A 21,687-nucleotide genomic window follows, 5' to 3' on the forward strand; every position below is an offset into this window, starting at 1 on the left:
GGGTGTACTCGACTTTAGCTTTTACAATTGTCTTTAACTGTTTCTTGGTATCCTCCAGACGACATGCTGACTTTGTTTCCTGAAGCTTCGACAACTACGAAGAATAATTCAAAATAGTAAACAACTTAAGTGACACAGCATCGTTTTGTAAACAGATAAATTCCATGAATTCATTGACATTGGACTCTTCTGCAGTAAGTCGAGACCGTAATTGAACGATTCTCTCTTACTCTCTCTGGTTTTCTTTGTATTTCATCTCGTTAAGTGATATTGTACACGCCACTCTGCTAATTTCATTTGTAAACGTTGCGTGGTTTTGTTTATACAAAAGCTTGTCAGCTTCAAGAAAGTGACGACAAGAAAGCTGATTCAGTTTCGCAGGCACTCGAAATGTGTCTCATAAATTCCTTGGCAATAAACATGTATGTATGTGTGTGTGTTCTACTGCAGAATAATGACGGATGACTAACCGCATAACGGAAAAGTGCTAAGTGACTGCGATTAAGGGTTCAACAACACGCAAAAGTTAATTATATACCGGGTCAGATTTATGAAAAGATGCCATTTAGGTAACTTATGCCTCCGTTATCTCATTGTTTAGTGTCATTTTGCTGTTCTTTTCTTCATACAATTTAAATTTTACGAACCGATAAAAATTACGCGGTGCTTACCATGAACCGTTAATCGATTAATGATGTACTGCTATAATTCAGGGTGACCATTTTTTTAACGGTTGAGCTGGCTGTGAGACCATACTCGATCTTCGTGTTTGAATTCTTTCTTTTCGGCGGAAGCTATTTTAATAAATCCAAATTGTTTAAGGTCTGCAAAATTTATTGGATCGAAAATATTCCTCCGTACACGTACTTTCCGTATATTAAACTTTACTATATGGAGTGGTTGGTATTTATTGGAATTGTGACCTTGGTATATTGCTGTGACTTTCAGCATATTTGAAAAATTAAAATGCGGTCACGCTGACTAGGTTTTCCTCATTCTTTTTCACAGAATAGTAACGGACGGACGTGTGCTCGCGCGTCGCGAAGAAAGAATTTTTATTATTTTCTCTGCTTCTGGAGAGAGGAGTGGAGAGGTGGCGGTGGTGCGCGCAGCAAATAAGAAAGAAATTTGTGTATTGCAGCAGAAGTTTTCGCTGCGCACAGGCTGTGCGGCTTTTGCTTGCAAGACTAGATAAAGAGTAAAGCGAAGATTTACACTTCATAAATATTCACATAACAAAGAAAAGTGACCCCACAAAGTGAAAAATCTGTAGTTAGCGCAATCCAAAATTAAAAAACGCTAAGTTCAAGGTTTATTTCCATGCCCGAAGTTCAATACAAAATTACAAAAAACGAAAAAACTGTTGTGCAGATTTTTTGTATACACTGCCGCGCGTGTGTGACTGTGTATGTAAAGACTGTGCTGTGTGTGTGTGTGAGTGAATTGGTGGAACTGAGCTGCATTTTTCCAATTTCCCAACAACACTGGCCAATTATTGAATTAATGCTTAAATAACAAGAAGAAATATATAACATTGTCTCGATATCTGTGGAAAAATATCTAAACCCAATTACTCAGTTTGCTCTCAGTTTAATTCGATTGACACAGAGGCGGCAGCAGGCAGAGCGCGAGCGCAGGCAGAGCGCAAGCAGAGCAGCCCCAACATAATACACAAGTCCACAGACTTAACTTTACTCACTACGGTTGGTGGTGGGAGACACACACGAAACAACAACAACAGTGAAGAGAACGAGAGCAACAACAACAAGAGCGAAGAGACAAAGCCTCTCATCTCTGCTTTTGCGCAGACAAACGCAGTGAATTCGCCGCGTCGTCGTGTTTCGCTGCTCAGTTGCAGCGGTCGCCGTTTGTCGCTGTTTGGAAACACCTTGCTCCAATATTTTGCCGCTCCCCCCTTGATCACGACGCCGACGACGACGAAGTTCGCATACGACAACGACGACTACGAGGAGCAGCGGCAGCAGCAGCAGCAGAGTAACAACGACGACGTCGTCGCAATCGTCGTCGCAGTCTCAGTTTCGATTCGTGCGCGTATTGCGATTCTTCTTGCGCTGCTTGCTGCCCCTGCAGCGGAAAATTCGTCTGAAAATCACACCAGCAACAACAAGAATAATAATAGCAGGGCAGCATTTGTGTAATTTTCCAATGCTGCTTGGCTACGCTTTGCACGCGATTCCCTTAAATTTGGATACGGCTGCAGTTGAAGTTGCTGCAACGCAAAGAACAGCAGCAACGATAGCAACAACAACAGGAAAAGCAACTTTAACATTGTCGCCGTGTCGCCAGCGTCGCAGCATCGCAAGCTCGCCATGTACTACAAATATAACAACTACAACACCAACAACCACGACAGCAGCAGCAGCTTCAACAGCAGCAGCAGCAGCGACAGCAACATTGACGCCGACATAGAACAGGTTTGTAGCTTTAACGTTTTTTCTTCATTTTTTTTCTTTTCTTTTCACATATATTTGTTGTTGTTGTTGTTGTCGTCTTTTCTCGGCTGCGCTTCGCTTTGGTGGTTCGTTTTCGTTCGCTTATTCATAACTTTTTTGGTTATAGATTTTTGTCGCCCCCAGCTTATCGCTGCCTCTCCCTCCCACTTGCAGCAACCCCTTTTGCCTCTTTTGCGCACTCCTAGAGAGTGTTTCAGCTACCTATGACTATGCTTCGGCATCTCATCCCCATCCCCTTTTCCCCTCACATGCTGCTCACATGCTCAACTGTTTCACTTTTTCAATTATTAATGGTGGCCATTAGTGCGCGCCGTCCATACAACGTCTGCCCCGCCCGGCCCCCCACCCCGTTCTCTCTGCGCCTCGTGTCGTGTCGTTTGTCGTGTAGACTCATTTTTTTCTTTTTTTCCTTATCGGACAAATTGTGTTTGTCTGAAAAGTTCAATGAGGTGCGCGCAGTGCAATTGCTGCAGTCCGGCTGCCAATCCTGTCATATTTATGTTATCGACAACTACACATGCATATTGCATGCACACATCTATGTGCATGTGTGAGTGTGTGTGTCTGTGTGTGCGTGTGTGTATAATAGATAAAAATCATGTTGGTATGCATGGCTTTTCAGATAGCGATAGCAATTCGAACCCGCAGCACAGCGGAAATGCATTGCATTAAGTCAATTACTCCAGCTCTATCCAAGTCCGTCCGCCTTTCTGTCCGTCCGTCCGTCTGTCACTTGCTTTACGGTGTTGACTAATTTTCTCAACATGCGCGTGGGGGGAAGGGTGAGCTTGGTGGGTGTTCGTAGTATGACCCAATCGTTGACTAACTTCCTTAGCTACACTTTTGCGATAAGACAATGATTTCACTGGAAGTCCGAGATACGCACAAAGTTCTCTCTGCTTGCGCAAATCTTGACAATATCTTTATTAGCACAGAAGTACAATAATATCTTTATTAGAACAGAATTACAATATATACTACTGCACCAAATACTACCTTTGTAAGTGCAGCAATAAAAAAATGGTCTGAATTTTGTTCATAGTAATCAATTTAATAAGTGCATTGAACTTTGAAATTATAATATGACTGACATTATTAATCCGACTCTGTAATTTGATAGAGTATATGGTTTGAATTTCGCAAGACTTTCATAACACAAAAATTAAGGAAATTTCGAAAAAAATTGCTATGCATTATGCATAGAAATATGAAACTTTTTTTTTTGCAGTTAACAAAAATTCCTATAAATTTTGCAAAAAAAAATTGAGTTATGATAGCTTTGCGGTAAGCCAAAATGTCCGTCTGTCCGTCTGTCCGTCTGTGTGTCTGTCCGTCTGTCCGTCCGTCCGTATATACAAATAAAGAGATAGAGCTAACTGCTACAATCAAAATCAAAAATTAAAAACAAGCGATTAAAAAATACAATAATCAAAAATTTTTGCTATAGTTTCAATGAGAATTTTGTATGGGCAGAAAGCACAATCCATATAAAAATAATAACATGTAATTCGCATCAGAAACAATGATCGCTTTATTTTAAACAATTTTTAATTAGAATTCTATCAAAAACTTATATCTGTTAGCAATATTAAAATGATAATTTGAAATGAAATTTTTAATTTTGTGTGAGAGAGCAACAATAGCGAAAATCATAAATCATTATTTTTGAATTTAATTTTTTCGCTCAAATATAATGAGTATGCGTTTAAATAATTATTATTTAAAATTAATGGTTATGGTTTGTGAAAAGCAAAGAAATACTTTGTAAAACCAGTTTGTTAAATTATAATCACGATAATTTTGGAATATAATTTATCTATCTAATTACGTGTGTCTTTAAAAATAATATATCAAACGGAAATAATTATAATTTTCAGACTCTGACAACTATATAGATTTGTTTTATTTTCCAAGCAAATTACATCGTTTCGTCAAGTCAATTTGAAGACAAGTTAAATTTGTTACTAATTCGAAATCGTTCAATCATCGTTAAACTGAATATTCCCCAGTTCGGATAGCTGTTCTTAGAACTGCAATCCGCTTGCCTTGTATTTGGATTGGTGAACTTTCACCTCTTAGACGTCACAGTATTCTTCCCTTGTTCTTCTCGTATTCAATGTAAAACGCTACTTAAGCACTGGCCTCACTTTAATGCAGCTTAACCTGTCCAACAGGCCCGGCTATAGACAGCTGCAACCCTTGGCCGCAAAACCTACCCAGTATTATTTTGCCGCAAAAGCAATAAAGTCATTTCGCATTGCCACAAATAAAATTATACCCCGTTTCCATTTGATAATTGCTTAAAGCTGACGCTGCTAAAGTTCAAGCTGAAGCTATGGCCGGACGATCCGACACTTTGTCATGCTTTCCCTGTGCACAGTTTGGTTTTTTGGCAAAAACACACACATGCGAAACATTGTCGGGTCGCATATGTTGCCTCAAAGTGATTATTTTCACTAAAAATAAACGAAATTAATGATTGATGAAGTGAGACAAGGGAGATGTGTGCCGTTGCCATCAACACCCCAGAAAAGAGAGAAAAACACCAGCTACAATGATGGGATGATGAAGGAGAATGGGAATGGGAATGAGAATGGAAGTCACCCCAGTCCAGGTTTTTGGAGGGACGCAAAGAACATTTCAATCGTAATGAGAAATAAGCCGAGAACTCAGACGCTCAACCGCATGCAAGATAAAGGAAAGGAAAGTGTCATTTAATTGAAAGCAGGTGAAGAAGGAGCTGACTCTATATGTGTATGTATTTGTGTAGTAAGACCAACTGGTCGGTCGGTCCAGCCTTCATCCTTCAGCCTTTTGTCGCAGCAGCCAGCAGCTCGCTGCCAGACGGAAATCATAAAAATGTTGCATAAAAATATTTTTTATGTGCCGCTCGCTGCTGCTTGCCGCTTGGTGCTTGCTGCATGCTGTTTGTCGACTTCCACTTGCTGCGAGTTCGTTTTCGTCTTCGTCTTCGTCTTGTGGGCAAAAATAATAATAAAATGGGAATGAAATAAAACAAGTGCTGCTGCTGCCAGGCCCCAGAGAATGGGTGACCGTGCCACATATTTCGTTTATATTTACTTGACAAGTTTTCCACTGCGCCGAGACAACGTAGTTCGCGACTGTGTCTTGGTATCTTATTCTCCTTTTTGTTGTTTTTTTTTGTGTTTTTTTGTGTTTTTTTGCCATTTTGCCATTTCGAAGGAGGCCCTGGCGCTGCATGTCATCAACAACATCATCAGCAGCAGCAATGCGCTGCAGACACTGGCATCGACTTCGACTCTGACTTCGACTCCGACTCCGTCTCTGACTCTAAGTTTTGGTGCTGGTTGCCTGATGACGATGGCGATGGCGCTGCCGCCTTTCTGTTTTATAGTCCAAACGTGATAGCAAAATGTGCCTTGTGCATTTTCTTCGCCTTTGCCTTCGTCTTTGCCGTGCCTTCCTCTTCTTTCTTGGGCTTTCCCAATGCGCCCCTGCTGTGCTTGTGCTTGTGCTGTGCATTTTCGTGCAGCGCCAACGTTTGCTGAAGTCAGCCAAAGGAGGAGGGCGGAGGAGATGACGGGGCGAACACTGGCATTTTCCTGCAGAGGAGCCGCTGCCTTGGAAAAATAAATTAATGGGAAACATGCAAACATAAATTCTTTTTTTAGCTGTCAGGTGTTTCACATTTTCAACGTAAATTATAAATAAGCGAAAACAAAATTATAATTCCGCCTAAATGTTTTAGTATTTGCCACCGTCTGCTGTCATTTTGCTCCCGCCCGCCTTCGCTCTGTCATTTTATCTGCTCCCTCCTTAAAAAAAAAGAAGAAAAAACTGTCTTATTGAGCGAAGCGATTCTTTTGTGGCATTTTTCTGTGTGAGCCAATGGGAAATTAATTTTATTTAAATTAATGATGGAGCTTATAATTGGCCCCATTTCTGTCTCTCTTTTTTTGTTTTGTGTGTTTTGTATTTCCTTGATTCTTTATAAAGAAACTCCAGTGTGTGAATGGCATCTCTCCAGCCAGCATCAGCTTCATCTCCATCTCCATCTCCACATTTTTACTGCCACAAAGCCAAGCTAGCTAGCATTGACGTCGTCATCATCGTCGTCGTCGTCGTCTGTGTGCGAGCTGCTTTGGCTTTTTAAGAGCATTTGACATGACTTGGGCTTCATTTTCCATGCGATGCGCTTCAACTTTGATTATGACGTGAAGTTGGCCAAGTGCAAATACTTTGCTGGTACTTTTTTAATTAACTTAATTAGCATAGATGACGGGCTAAGAGCAGCGCTTACATAACATGAAAATTGCATTATACCCTCTATATACTACACTCTCCACCTCAGTCTCATCCGCATTCTCATCATCGTCATCAGCAGCAGCAGCTTCTGCTCATCGTATGGGAAAGTTCATCAAAATATAAGGAGGGAGAGAAGAAGACTGTGATTCTGGCCTTTTGATTTCGGTCTTGGCAACCGTGTTTGTACATGGTTATCATTAGGGGAAGGTTGTCTATCATTCTCCATTCGCAGTTCACCATCGCCATCGCCATCGTCATTCATATTCACTCGCACGAGTACTCATTAATGTGTATAAAATGTGCTTAAAGATATTTGAAGCGATTGCTCTTTTAAGTGCCCCACATACTTTTGACAACGACGTCGTCCCCTTGGCTGATTAATAATTCATTCCACAAACATTTTTACATTCATTTAGAACAATCTAATCATTCTCAAATATCTTTATGCGATTACAAACAATTTCATTTGTGCAGCATTTCATCAAAACAAGAAATACTCGCAGCTTAGCTTTATTATGTTAAGGGTCTTGTGATAACTTATTCAAAAAATTTCATTTGCCTTTTAAAACCTATTAGAATTTATACTCACAACTAAAATGATTCCATTTTAAAAAAATGCAATTTATATATAATGTTATAATGTTTACGTAGCATTAAAAAATCAATATTTACCATCTTTATTATACTAAAGATATTGTGATAAAGTTATTATATTAAAACCACTGTTAGAATTTACTTTCAGAACTAAAATAAAGCACAAGCAAATTATGATTTTATTTTATAAATTCAGTTTTTAATTTAGCAATAAAAACTTTGAACAACTTTAATTTAGTCAAGGTCTTCTCTTAAGTCGTAAACTCTATTGGAATAATAATTAAAAAAAGGTTCATTTATTTTATTAAATTGTATTGTATTAAAGCAAAGTTATAGCAACAAAATCATTTTAGGAACATATTTTTAACAACTTTAAAAGGTATTCTATAAAAGAATTTGCATTGCTTTATAAAATCGATTCTACTTTGTATAATTAAAATGAATCAGTAGCTAATTTTGTTTATATTTTATAAACTCAAGTAATCTATATCGAAATCATTTGCGTAGCATTTAAAGAACTAATTTTTTCAATAATTCCCATGCCAAAGATGACGTATTTTAAAACCTATTAAAATTTTACCTTATAACTAAAAGAAGCTCAAGTTAATATTGTTGCAATATTATGCAATAAAGCAATAAAATCATATCAGTAACAAATTGTTTCAATCTTAGAAACACTAATATTATTTTCTGTACGAATTGATTCTATTTTAAAGTTCGAGTTATAAATTAGCAATAAAACATTATGAGGTCTTCAGTAGATTTGTTTTACTGAAAGGTGTCGAATTTAAAAAGAGCTAAAATTGAATTTAAATGCGCTCTCGCAGTTTTTATTGTGATGCATTGATTTAAAGCAGCTGCTTGTGCATTAAATAACGATGAAAATTCATTATGGACATGATAATTGCTTGCTGCGCAACAAATTGTCTGCTTTGGCCATCGAATGAGAAATTTATTTGATGCGAGTTTATTTTTTTTTTCTTTCTCAAATAATTTCCATGGCATGTCTGCAAGAAACGTTCGAAATAAATCTTTCAAGTGGTCGTTGTTGTTGTTTTTGTTGGTGTTGTGATGATATTGATATTGTTCGGTTGTTGCCCCAATGCCCCGTTACCCGGAGGCGCTAAATGCAGGAAAAACAAAAAATAATAACGGAAGAGACAACAGCGGATGGGAAATTTGTGTACGAAGCGTGTGCTTCTATCTTAACTTGGTGCGTGGTATAAATTTTGTCTTAATTTTTATATCTTTTTTTTCTATGTTTTTTTGGTTTGGTTGCTTATAGCGCGTGATTTTTGATTTACGCGCCATTGGACATTTTTATTTGGATTGTTTGGAGTGTCGGTTTCCCAGAGCGCATATTTATTTTTATTGCTTTTTAATGCGCCGCCGAGGAAGTTTTATTTTTGGTGGGGCAACTGCATAGAGAGATATGGATGGCTGTGTTTAGCTCGAGTTGGATTGTTGAACAATGAATTTTGTGGGATTATTTATACATATGTACCCCCAAATATACATATATATATATATATATATATGGCAAGACGAGGCAGACAAACATGCTTGGTGCATGCATATTGTATGTAAATATAGGCAACAATGGCTCTGCGGTGGCGCTTTATTTTAAATTCAAATTCACATTCACCATCAGAGTGTGTGTGTGTGTGTTTGCCACCTTATTTCATATTTACTTGGCATAGCCACTGCCACAGCGTGTTTGCGCTTCATAATAATAATACAGAGCGCAGAGCACAGACAGAGAGAGAGAGTGCAAAATACACATCTATCGCATATAACAATAATCAAATATTCTACTCTTGTCTTTTGCCACAGCAGCAGCAGCAGCAGCTTCAAGCAGCCAGGACGAGAAGGACTTCTGCTGTTGGCATGAGCACGCGTGCGAGCACGAACAGGAACATGAATACAAGCAGCAACAGCAGCAGCAACAGCGGCAGCAGCAGGACCACGTCCAAGACGAGAGCAAGAGCCATGTCGTTAATCTATTTACCGCCTTTCTGCTATCCATGTGGACATTCGCCGGAGGCCAACGTCGAGCAGTTGAGCGGCGGTTGCAGCTGCAGCTGTTGTTGTCAGCCCTGGGAACATACAAATTATGATAAACATGCCTCAGCCACAACGTTGACAGCAGCCACTGCAGCGGCAACAGCAACAGCAGAGGTAGCAACATCTACAACTACAACAACAACAATAGCATTATCATCATCCTCATCAGCTGCGTCGTCTGAGGTGGCGCGCAAATTCCTGCAGCGTGATATCCAGTTACCCATGGACTGCATCGATCTCAGACACGAGCAGAAGGCGTCGCAATTAGTTATGCCAATTGTAGGTGGAGACGAAGCTGTAGATGGCAACGGCAACAGCAACGTCTTGGAATGTGCTGCGGCTGTGCGGCGCCAGCGACGTGAACGAATGCGACGCGAACGAGAACGACAAAGTCATGGCGTGGCGATGTCGCTGGCCATGTCGCTGGCAAATCCAATCAGCAGTGCAACAACAAACAATTCGCAAACAACGACAACAACAACTGCGCTGGCCACAACTGGCGAGACGCTGCCACATGATGCAGCTCATGATGACGCCAATGACGATGATACTCAAGGCGATGATGATGATGATGTTGATGATGAATGTAGGTGCTTTAACTATAACGGTGATATTAGTGCGCTGGAACGACTTGAGCAGGAGGAGCAGGCAGGGACAGGAGCAGGATTCGCAGGAACTTCCTAGCATTACGTGGCTGAAATTCTGGCAGCAGCTGCTGCACAGCGTCTCTAACTCTGACTCTAACTCCAACTTCGACTCTAGCTCCAATGCGATAACACAAACAACGAAGATGACGACGGCCACGACCGCAACCACGACCACGACCACGACGAGGAGCAGGCAGCAGCCAATCACAAGGATGAACACAACAACGAGTAGCAACAGCAACAGTGGCAGGAGGAGCAGCAGCAGTAGCTGTATCATCAGCAGCCACAACATCAGCAGCTACAGCATGACATCGGCAAAAAAGTTGGCTGGGTGCGCTGATGCTGACGATGCTGCTGGCCACGTCCGTGAGCGGTTGGGGCGGTCGACAAGATGGTAAGTAAGGGAATGCGCGTAACGCATGCCGATAAGTAGCGCTATGATAAGAATTTATAATTTGCCTTATGCAGAGAGACAGGCGACGATGTCGTTCCTCCTTCCTTCTCCCTCCCTCCCTTCTCTGCTGCCGCTGAAAACATTTCATTTAATTTTGAGCATAATTTTTAGTGGGCAAACATTGCGTCGAGTGCGTCAGCTGCCGCAAGTGGCAAGCAGGCAGGCAGTCTGTTAGTCTGTCAGTCTGCGCCCATCTCACTCACAACACTCCCTCCCCCTGTTTGGTTTTTGGTTCTTTTTTTCGGCCTCGGCCTCGGCAGCTGTATGGTCATGCTCAATTGAATCCATAAGTAGTTTGTGACCGCAGATCTGCGTTCTCGTATAATGCGTTTCAACTGTTTCTCCATGAACGAATTTACCCAAAAAACAAACCAAAAAGACTTTATTCGTCCGATGTTCTCGTTGTTCGTTGTTTTTGTGGAGAACAAAAAGAAAACACAACAGCAACAGCCGCTACAGCAGCAGCAGCAACAACAACAACAACACGAACAAATGGCAAATTGTACGGAAATTGCCCGAAACAAACGGACAGACAGACAGACGGATAGAGAGGCAACCGCCGGACAACCACCGACCGCTGACCATAATTCACTCAAGTTAGACAAAAGCATTTTGGGCTCTCTGCTTTGCCCCCGCTTCTTTGCCGCCCCCTCTCTTGCTTGTTGTTGGCGTAGCGAAAGTCCAAATTCCAAATGCAAACGCAAATGAGTCTAAAGCGAAACGTCATGCTCTTTGAGCCACTCTATGTGTGAGTGTGTGTGTGTGTGTGGTGATTGTTGTGCTAGTGTGTGTGTGTGTGAAAGTATATGGTGCGTAGCCTCGTCGATAAGGGTGGTCCAGTCTCTCATCTGGTGGCTGGCTGGCTGGCCATAAGCACTTAATGCGTACACACCCACAAGGTGTGGGCACTTTAATTGGGTTAAGGAGCTGTTAACGCGTTAAAGTAGTCATTACACATCAAGATCCGAGTAGATATACAGATAAAGCCCGTATATTATTATATGCCTGGTACGAAATTATCTTATCATAATTAGCTACATTATAAATAACATGATTAAATTAATTCTTTTTAGGAGGGTGCAACAGTCCTATTTTAGTCACGGGAATATAGATATAAGATAAGAAATAGTATAAGGAACAAAAGAGGAAATTGTTTCCCACAAAGAATTTCATTTATGATTAGTTTAATGATAAGTTAGTTAGTTTGTAAGGTCTGAGAGGAAATGAAGGTATTCTTGAATTAAAGATTTAAAACAAGCATTAATTGAAAATATGCATACATATGTATATCTAGCTAATAGAATACGATTGCAAACTTCTTTAAAGTTTACTTTCAATTTTCCCACAAAAAAATTTATTTATGATAGGCTAAATGATTAGCTAGAAAAATCTGACAATAAATGGAGGAGTTCTTGAAAGAATTTATGTAGTAGTAGAAGTTTACTCATGAACCCAATTTGAAAACTTTCGTTTCGAGGATGTATAAGAAGAATATAGAAGAATATCTTGTTTTCGAACTCGAGATTTCTTTTGAATGATTTACTTTTAATATAGGAATACATGTTGATCCATTATAAAAGTTATCGGAATGTTCGAGTTTACTATATCGATTGGTAATCGCGAAACATGAATGCATATAGACATTATATTTCCCATTCCTAAAACATACATTACAGAACTAAACTTTAGTAGCTAAAGGTATGCTCTCCCTTCCCTTAAATCCATAACTTTTTTTATTCCCTTCCCTTATTTTGTTGTTGTTGTTGTTTGTTCTGATCCAATATGTCAGATAAGACTGCAGGAAAGTGTTGTTAAAGCCGCTGATTACTGTCAGTTGATAAGAAACGAAATGTCGAAACGCAACTCTTTGAATTATGTACATACTTAATTGTTTGACGGCGTTTAATACTCTTCGAACCCAAAAAAAAGAGGCCTGCCAATTTTCTTGTACAATTTGTCAAGGAAGTTGGAAGAAGCTTACATGCACGATAAGTGCGAAACAATACATTAATCTTGAGTTGTATTAAGCACTAAATTTGATTGTTATTATTATTGCCATATATGCATTATAATGCTGAAAGGACATGTCAATTACGTATTGCAAGGGTATTTTATGTGCGGCACCCCGAGCGTGAGCATTTGGCTTTTTTCTTTCTTCTCCCTGTTGTGTATTTTTTTGTTGTTGCCGTTGTTCTCCCTTCATACTTGAGCTCACTCTAATCCACACAAAACACGCCAAAGAAATATATGTGTTCATATATGCGAAGTGTGAGTGTGTGTATGTGTATGTGTGTGTGTGGAAAGCCCGTCATTTGAACTGTCCATACGTATTTGTACGCTTGTCTGTCTGATGCCTGATGGCGTTGCGTTTGTGTATTTGCTTTTAGCGTGTAGTTTTCTAGGGTTTGTGTGTCCTGCAGCACACACAAATTTCGGGGTTGGCTGCTGCTGTTGTTGCTGTTGCTGCTATTGTGGTTGTTGCTGCTGTGGCACTCACGCAAAAGTATTGAATCATGTTGGAAAATTATGCACGGTACTTGAAATTGGCGAAACAATTACAACGCGCAGCTTTGGGGCTGGCCTGGGACGTGGAACGCAGAACGCAGAACGTGCAACGCTGTTATGGGTTTGTTTGCCAGCTGCCCTGCAAAGTATGCTACACTTTTGTACGCAGCAGCTCCTCCGCAGCCCTCCCGCACTCAGTGCGTAGGTCGCGATAGGGAGTGTGTGTAGGAGGGAGGGAGGGAGGGAGTTACGTTGGTTGGTGCCACATTATGACAGCAGCGCAGAACAAAATATACAAGTCATTGGACACAATGAAACACAGAGTCAGCGTCAGCAACAGCGACAGAGGCAACCCAAAGAGTGGGCAGGAGAGGTGAGTGGGTGGGGGGAGGCTCAGAGTTCACAGGGATTCGCTGATCCTGCGCAGGAGTACCTTTTGTTTGCCACAAATGTGAAAACAACAAAATGTGAAAAAAGCAAAAATAAAATACAGTAAAAGTAAAGTAAAGTAAAGTAAAATAAAAGAAAGGAAAGGAATAATAAAATAAAATGTGTATCGCTCTACAGTAGCTGTGTGTGTGTGTGTGTATGTAAGTGTGTGTGTGAGTCGATTCGTGCGCACATTCGTCTCTGCTTCTTCTGCTGGCGACTTTTGTATATTTGAATGCGTAGCTCTCGGCTTTCGCTTTGCTGTTTCGTTTCGTTTCACTGTGTGGCCCAGCCCGACCGCCTCTCTTTTTTCCCTTCCCCTCTCTTCTGCCCTGTGCCACCCTAACGCCCAACTCCCAGCTGAATGGCAGCGCAAACGAGGGTGGTTTTACCATTTTGCTATATATGTATTGCATAGGATATACTTATTGTTTTCTCTCAGTCCCTATGTGTATGTGTGTGTGTGTGAGTGTGTGTGTGTGTTTGTGACTGTCCCGTTTCAGCCCCGCTGATTGTGCTATGGCATGCCTTTAGCTAACGATTCGTTTTCTTTGCCTTCTCTATGCATTGGCTGCCTTTGCCAGTTAGCTCGATTCTCTTGCCTCCTTTTTTTTTTAATATTCACAATTGCCATTTCGGTAGTTTTTATGCCATCGAGCATGAGTCTACACACACACACACATAGAAGTTTCTATGCCTGTGTGCGACATTATTATTATTACGAGCCATTTCTGGTTGTGTGCTGCTTCTGCTGCTGCTTGTTCAACTTATTTATGCGCCCTTGCGCCGGCAGAGGGTCGTAAATTTTTGGTCTCTTAGAGCCACACACACACTTATATACACACATACAGAGGCACTTACAAGCTGACACTTATGCGCACGCACTTAAATACAATCATAATAATAATTGAAACAATTTATAAATTAAAAAGCCACAAATCTTGGCATAAAAATTGACATTACAATTAGACGACGAGCAATGCCACAAGAAAGTGAAGTGAACAACTGAATTTTCGGGCGGGTCGGCGGTCGCATTGCTCAATTCACTGTGGAAAATGCTGAGATTGTTTATATTATATTGAAACATATTTGGAACTGCTCTTTTATGGCGATGTTGCTGCTGCTGCTGCGTCTTCGTCTTCGCCTTCGTGTCGTTAAATGAACAATGGGAAGAGGAGAGCTGAGCAACAATTGAGGTCACATGCATGCCTCAGGCCCAATTGTTGTGCAATTCAAATGTACCTTCAGTTATTTGGCTATTAAAATGTATATTAATAATTTATGCTGATGCTGTTTATTCAGCTTGAATAATAAATGTTGTGTTGTGTGTTGCTTACAATTTTCATTTCTCTTCTCTTCGTGTATTTGCAGCGCCCACAAATTGCACATTTCCGGCACGTTGGGAAGGCTCTTGGTTCCTATCGGGCTATCAGCAATCCATACACATCAAGGGCTCACAGTTCAGCTATCGCGGCAGGTGTGCGGCCTCCGATGGTAACAAATATCTGATAGTCGATGAGTAAGTACCACAAATCGAATAAATCTATCGCATCTCCCGCTAACAGTATGCTAACAACATCTCAACCCAAAAAAAAAAAGAAAAGAAAAGAAAATGAATAAAAAACACTCGAATCAACAATTTGGCAAGCTGGCAAATAGAATGAAATGAAAGAAAAGTCAAGAAAAAAAAAAGCAGAAGCAAATGCAAGAAATCAATGAAATATCATGTTCAAGAAGAAGAAGAAGCACAAGATGAAGTTGAAGCACAGGCATTGAAAGCACTTGTACTTGTACAATGACTTGTGCTCCTTGTCGTAGTCCCCCTTTTTTGTGTTTTGCCTATAATTGAATAAGTTTTCCAGTTTTTTTTTTTCTTTTTGTTGTTGTTTGTGTTTGAAGAAAGTGTTGCTGAACTGTGCTAAGGTAAGACTCCAGAAAACCAATCGCTAGGGCAACAAAATGCAGTAGCAGCAACAAAAACAACAACAAGAACAACTGCGACAGCAGCAGCAGTAACCTCATTAAGACAGAACGTAAAACTGCTGCAGCGTTGGCCGATAACTGAGCGCTCTTAGCACTCAACACACTTCAGCTCTCCGACAGTCCGGCAGCTACTCACAGTGCCATTGACATGCGACATGGAGACATAGTTAGATAGTCAGGCAATCAGGCAGTTGGGCAGCAGCAACAGCAGCAACGGTGGCAACCAAAAACCTGTCGTCAATGCTGTCGTCGCCTGCCATCTGCTCTGCTCTTAACTTTGCCTACGAAACTAGTTTCGTTTTTTGTTTTTTTCTTTCTTTTTGTCACTGTCTCCTGTCCCTTGGCCCTTCGTCGTGTCTGCGCCTGCTGTGTGAGTTAATTTTAATGTTTGACAACAGCCTAGCCAAAGTACTGAAAAAACTATCTGGAAAAGTCTACTGCCAAACATCTCTATCTATACATTCATCTACATACATCTAATATATATACTCAACTTGTATATGTATGTTTGTCTACTTGTACAGTAAATGCTCTAAAGTAAAACTAAATCTAAAACTAACTTTTCTTTCCCTCCCCCCCGTACGTCGTACGTATAATTTATTATTTAAAAGGTGCCTCTGTGTACCTGTCCTCTAGCTTGCAACGGCGAGCTCGACTCGTTTGCTGTTGCACATTTGATGTCAATGCATCTCTTTTTCCTTTTTATGTTCCCTTTTAAAGAGCTTTAACTTAAACATACAAAACTTTGTATTTTGTACCAAATAATTCGACAACCATTTTGATTTTGAATGATATCTTTACAAAAAAATATATAATACTTGGCTGCTTTTTTCCCTAATTTTGATTTTTGATTTTTGTCTATTGCCATGTTTCGATTGAACATATTTATTAACTATTACTATAAGAGATAATCTTACTAAGTCATGCGATTTTTAAGTTGTAGCTGAAATGTGAATTTTCATCCTATTTTTTGATGCTTTTTGTGAAGAAACTCAATTGTTTGTTTAAGGCGACATTTCATGTCTGCCTTGAAACACCATTTTCGTGTTTTCCAACTATCATAACTAATCCATAACTAAACTTAAATATGTATGTTTAACAACAGTCAATTTTATCTCATTTTATGTACGAATTTTTTGTCGTGTTCATACAATATTTTTATCTTAATGCTATCGTAACATATATTGAATACAAATCCTATTTAAGTATCGTAATACATATGTGAACGTATGTGCCATATTTACCAACTAACCAACTAGGCCAACTAACAAAAGTCCCTACAAAAATTTTGCCTAACCTCAGAAAAAAAAAAAACAAAACGAATATATAAAAAACTACATCTTTTTTGATTTTGAAATATTCAATTGAATTTTTACAAATTGTTTAACATCACTTTTGAACAACATATATTTTGGTTAACTTTTTTGTTATTTAAGTGTACGTCCTTTGAGTTCGTTTTTATAATCATTTTAGTTACTATATAAAAAAAAAAAAAAATATATAGCTTAACCTGTAATGAAATAGCCGATTCGATACCGAGTTGGCTTCAGAACATTATCTTTAAATACTCACAAACATATCAAGAAGATATATCCATTTTCCACATACTTACATGTTACTTCAGTTTCTTTTTTGGGATATACTACCGAAATGAATATATTCATATCACGGGGATTTGAACATACTTAGGAGGGTGTCACCTGCATCATTTGCACCCCAAAGTTATGTATTTGATTTTGAAACGCCAACCACAAAAAACTAAAAAACATTTCATCTACAATTGATAAACGAATAGTTAAGAATTTTAATTGTTTCTTACTGCGAAACAACACAAAAAGAAACAGTCCAACACAATACTACAGTCCAGCTGCCAACTACGTCAAAAATATATCAAAATATATATACAACAACTTACTAATCACAAACATAACAAAACAAAAATACTACAAACCAAAAAAAATACTAAACAACCATCTACCAACAACCAAAAATACAATACAAAACTTTTCGTTGCAATCAAAAACTTTTTTAGGAAAGGATGTCATCGTTGCCTGGTTATCTATGAGAAGCATAAAAATGTGCTCCAGTATAAAGAAAGTGAGTGCGAAGGTGATAGTATGTATATGCATCAGTCGAATCCATCTGCACTGGCGATGCGTAGCTCTATAAAACAAAGTGATCATAGGGGGGGAGCTCATCCCAATACGAACGGGCATTCAAGACTATCATCATCGGATCAGTACATAATGAGATCCAATGACGATATGAATGATTGTAAGCATTAACTTTATATTTTTTTCCAATATTATATAAACTTAAGCAAAACTTCCAAAAAAAAAAAAACCAAAATAATACAAATTCTCTATCTCTTAACTCGCTATCTCAAAATACCAGTTATTTGTTCATTTTAACCACCTTTTAACATTTTCAATCTGCTTTTCGGTTAACCAACATGACTAACATAATCATATTATTTAATCGCAGTTCTGTAATATTTCTTCATTTCTCTTTTACGTTTACTGACCTTTTTCTCTCTTTCGTTCTGAAAACAATGAAAATACAAAGTTTTATTTTTTTTGCATTCGAAAGGCTAAGAAAAATGAAAAAGAACACATAAACAACTGAAGGTTTTCTCTCTTGTTTTGTTTTGTATTTTGAAAAGTATCTCGTTGATTTTGTACCATATAATTTAGTTTATTAAAGTATTTATTTAGTTATTCTATCATTTGACTTGAGTTGGCTTTTGAAGCAAACCTTTATTCCATTTAATTTTTATCTCTTATGATTTTGTAAAAAGAAAAATCAAATCAAACCAAACCAAACTTGTAAATAGTCTCAAACAAAACAAATACTCTGCATACAAAATGATAAATAAATAAAAAACAAACAAAATTCTCCCCGTTTACGTTTGTCATGGCAAGGGTCCTCTCTCTCTCTCTATTTTAATCTCGAACTCACCCACCTAAAAAAAAATCAATCAACAAAACAACCAAAAAAAAAAAAGCGTATATAACTCAAATATATGTGTATATATATAAATGATAATAAAAACCAACTAAATGAATTGTACATTTTTCTCAACATACACACGTTGCAAAATATCCAAAAAGATACAATCTACAAATACTAAAGCTATCCAACAATATCCAATATCAACTATTTATCGTTAGTGTCAATCCAATTAAGCTACTTAGTTGCTATTTTCAAACGTATTAGCGGATTAGCAGATTAACCCGTCCCAACAGTACTAAACTAAAACATACCAAAAAGACAGCAAAAAAAAAAAACAAAAAAGAGTAAAAAAGAAAACTCGTAACGCGACATCTTTAAATCTAATCCAAAAGGCAAACCTACCCCAGAAAAAAAAAACAAAAAGAATTTAAGAACAAAAAAAATATAACCAACTTTAGTTAAACAAATTAAAATGTTTGGTTTTAATTTTTTGCTTGGTTATTGTTTCTCTTTATCGTTTACACTTTACCTGTAAATAATTAAAAATCGTGTAAATATATTAAAAAAAAAAACAAAAGCAAAAACATTTTCTTATCAAATCGAATTGTTTGTTCAAATGATATTTTTCAACAAAACATTTACATATACATATATCTATATATATTTGCAAACTCTATTCAATATTTATATGATATGTATACTTTTTTTTGTTACTTCAATATTTTTAACAACTCTCTCAACCTACAACTACAACAACGACTACAACAACAACAACAACACCAGCAACCAGAACAAGCAACAAGAACAACAGCAACAACAGAAAAAACTAACTAACAACTACAAAAATTACCGTGTACAAATCGATTTCAATATAATATTCAAATGTGTACGAATATGTTTTTCCTTTTTAGTTTTCATTTCTCAAAATGAATCGGAAGCTGAGTGATTGTGTGCGTGTGTGTGTGTGTGTGTGTGCTTTCCATTCGAATATTAAATAAATATACATATATGGTATATGTGGATAAAAAAATATTCAAAAGAAAATAAGTTGCTGCAGCTTACACACAGAAGAGAACATTTGATTGGGATTTCGAAAATTTGCATTTAGAAATTTTGTACATTTATTTAAAACGCCAGCGCCACATGCAGAAATTGTTGCAAATTAAACGTTCCAATTTGTATAGTTATCGTTATCGTTATTTTTGTGTCTTTTTATTCTTCCTATTTGTTTTCTGTATTTATTTTTGTACATTTTACTAGTGCAAACATAAAACGCACAATCATTTTTGTATTTACTCGTACTACAATATATAGAGCTTTAAGCGTTTTTTACTCGTAAATTAAACAAACTTCCCCCATCGTTAACCAACAAACAAAAAAAAAACTTGTATTCAGTTGTGGCCGATGCGTCGTTTCGACTCATTTGTAAATAAAACTCATCTAAATTCATGCAACTCGCAAATGCCACTTGCCACTCGCAACTCGCCACTCGCAAATAGCGGCGAACAGAAAATAGATTATTTAGACGCCGCTTCACACTCAGCACTCTTTACATACAATACTATATGTGTATTATATATAATATGTTATTATGGAGTGTCCTAATTGAGCACCTTATTATGCCTAAATGCGTAGACTTGATATGATATGATATGATGGCTTATTATGATGTCCTTACTGAAACTCTGTTGTTTAAGCTGGATCTAACATAGTTCGATCTTTTGTTAAAAATAAACTAACTCCATTTTCATCCAAGCTGTCACATGTCACTGTAAATTCTCCATACATTTTCATCTCGTCACTTATGAATATGTATTTATTTATTGCATAAATGAACATAGCAACAACAACTGAACAGAACAACAACAGTCCGAAAAGAATTGTTCTTATTTTGGTTTGTTGGTTTGTTTGTTTGTTCCTTTTGAAAAGTTCACTTGAATTATTTGCACGTTCTCAGCGAGTTTTCAGTTTGTCGCTAACCGATTTTAACAATTTCATTTTCTTTGTTTTCCCATTGTCGCTCGCGACACATGATTTATTTATAAGTCTTCACGCGATGGCACCAACCAACTGAATACTGAATACTGCATAGTGAGTAGTGAGTACACCCAAAATGTTGTGTTGTGTGTAAAAATGCACATACGTATTTTCACTGCAGCTTTAATGTGTGGAAATGGAAATGCGCGACTTGGAAATATAAATGTGAAGAGAGTTTAAACATGTGAAACTTTGAGTACTTGACTCTTAAATAAATGAATTATTGAAATCTAAATTAAAAAAGGATTTACCATAAATTCAAGACATCAAAACACATTTAACTTGCTTATCTAAAATTGTCTGGCATTCAAAGACAAAAAATTGTATTTTAAAAGTTACATTCAGTTTTTGATGAATGCAGCAGCAAGTCAAGACACTTTACATAAATGACAGGACAATGTGTAAGTGCATCTTAAGCTTGGACAGCTTGCTCCTTCCACTCCTAAACATAGTGGACAGAATTTCCTTCCACCCACACAAACACAATCTGCAAAACTTTGCGTGTTGTATTCTATATAGAATTTTGTGTGAGTGAGTGTGCGAATCGTTTCATTTTAGTTATCCAATCCTTTTGAGTGCAGTCTGAAGTGTCTCTAAAATATGTAGATACTTTTGCAGGTTGCACTGTGAGGGTGTTGGAGAGTTTTCCATTTGGGGTATAGTATCATGGAAAGCCCAAGCAACAGTAGTTAATTGCTGTAATCCGCTTACTACGACTACTTCGTGTTCTAGCTTGTGTCAAGTGCTAAAGTTTTTCTACTACATACTACGACTACTTGTCTCCGTGGCACCCGCCGAGGGAGTGCAATTAGAGCCAACTAATTGTAAGGCTAAGACCATAATTGCATACAAGTATCACACTAGCTGACTGGTGACTGGCTCCAATGCAAGCAATGCTCAGGCTCATGCTCAGGCTCAGGCTTAAGCTCGTAGCTGAACCGCACGCATAGAAATGTAAATTCATTATTTATTATTTGTTTGCCTCAATAGAAATCAAATTAGTTTAAGTGGTGCTCGAACTCACAGCACAGCTAACACCAGACCCATAATGTTGGTCCTTCTCCTGTTTCTACTGCTGTTTCTGTTCCGAGCTAGTCCCAGCTCAACCAGTCAGCTTGAATCGATTTGAAAAGCGCCAAGTCATGGAGAGTAAAATGTATATATTCCTCGGCTCTGTCCATCTCTCTTCTCTCCTCTACTCGCCTCGCCTCTGTGCTCTAATTTAATGCTGGCAACTCGGGACATTCACTGACTAAGTGAC

General features: G+C 38.2%; 1 protein-coding gene and 1 long non-coding RNA gene across 11 annotated transcripts in view; one reads left to right on the forward strand and one right to left on the reverse strand.

The window, feature by feature from the left end:
* The first annotated feature begins 2,299 nt into the window (after positions 1 to 2,299).
* Positions 2,300 to 21,687, forward strand: part of LOC133836337 (uncharacterized) — a 31,558-nt gene continuing 12,170 nt past the window's right edge. For 2 of the 10 annotated variants that reach the window (XM_062266758.1, XM_062266759.1), the window contains exons 1-3: positions 10,110 to 10,460; positions 14,826 to 14,973; positions 17,470 to 17,534. In XM_062266758.1, coding sequence (XP_062122742.1) covers positions 10,406 to 10,460; positions 14,826 to 14,973; positions 17,470 to 17,534 — 268 coding nt within the window. In that variant the 5' untranslated portion in view covers positions 10,110 to 10,405. Of the gene's footprint in view, positions 2,436 to 9,188; positions 10,461 to 14,825; positions 14,974 to 15,058; positions 17,230 to 17,469; positions 17,712 to 21,687 lie in introns of those variants that run through there. The other 8 variants (XM_062266760.1, XM_062266761.1, XR_009893710.1 and 5 more) reach the window with 7 other exon arrangements.
* LOC133836347 (uncharacterized) lies at positions 13,778 to 14,928 on the reverse strand. The gene is made up of 2 exons (XR_009893718.1): positions 14,792 to 14,928; positions 13,778 to 14,710 (listed from the first exon to the last, which is right to left on the reverse strand). It is a non-coding gene; the product is annotated as an uncharacterized LOC133836347 (long non-coding RNA).

This window comes from Drosophila sulfurigaster, chromosome 2R (assembly GCF_023558435.1).
Source record: "Drosophila sulfurigaster albostrigata strain 15112-1811.04 chromosome 2R, ASM2355843v2, whole genome shotgun sequence".
Lineage (NCBI taxonomy): Eukaryota > Metazoa > Arthropoda > Insecta > Diptera > Drosophilidae > Drosophila > Drosophila sulfurigaster.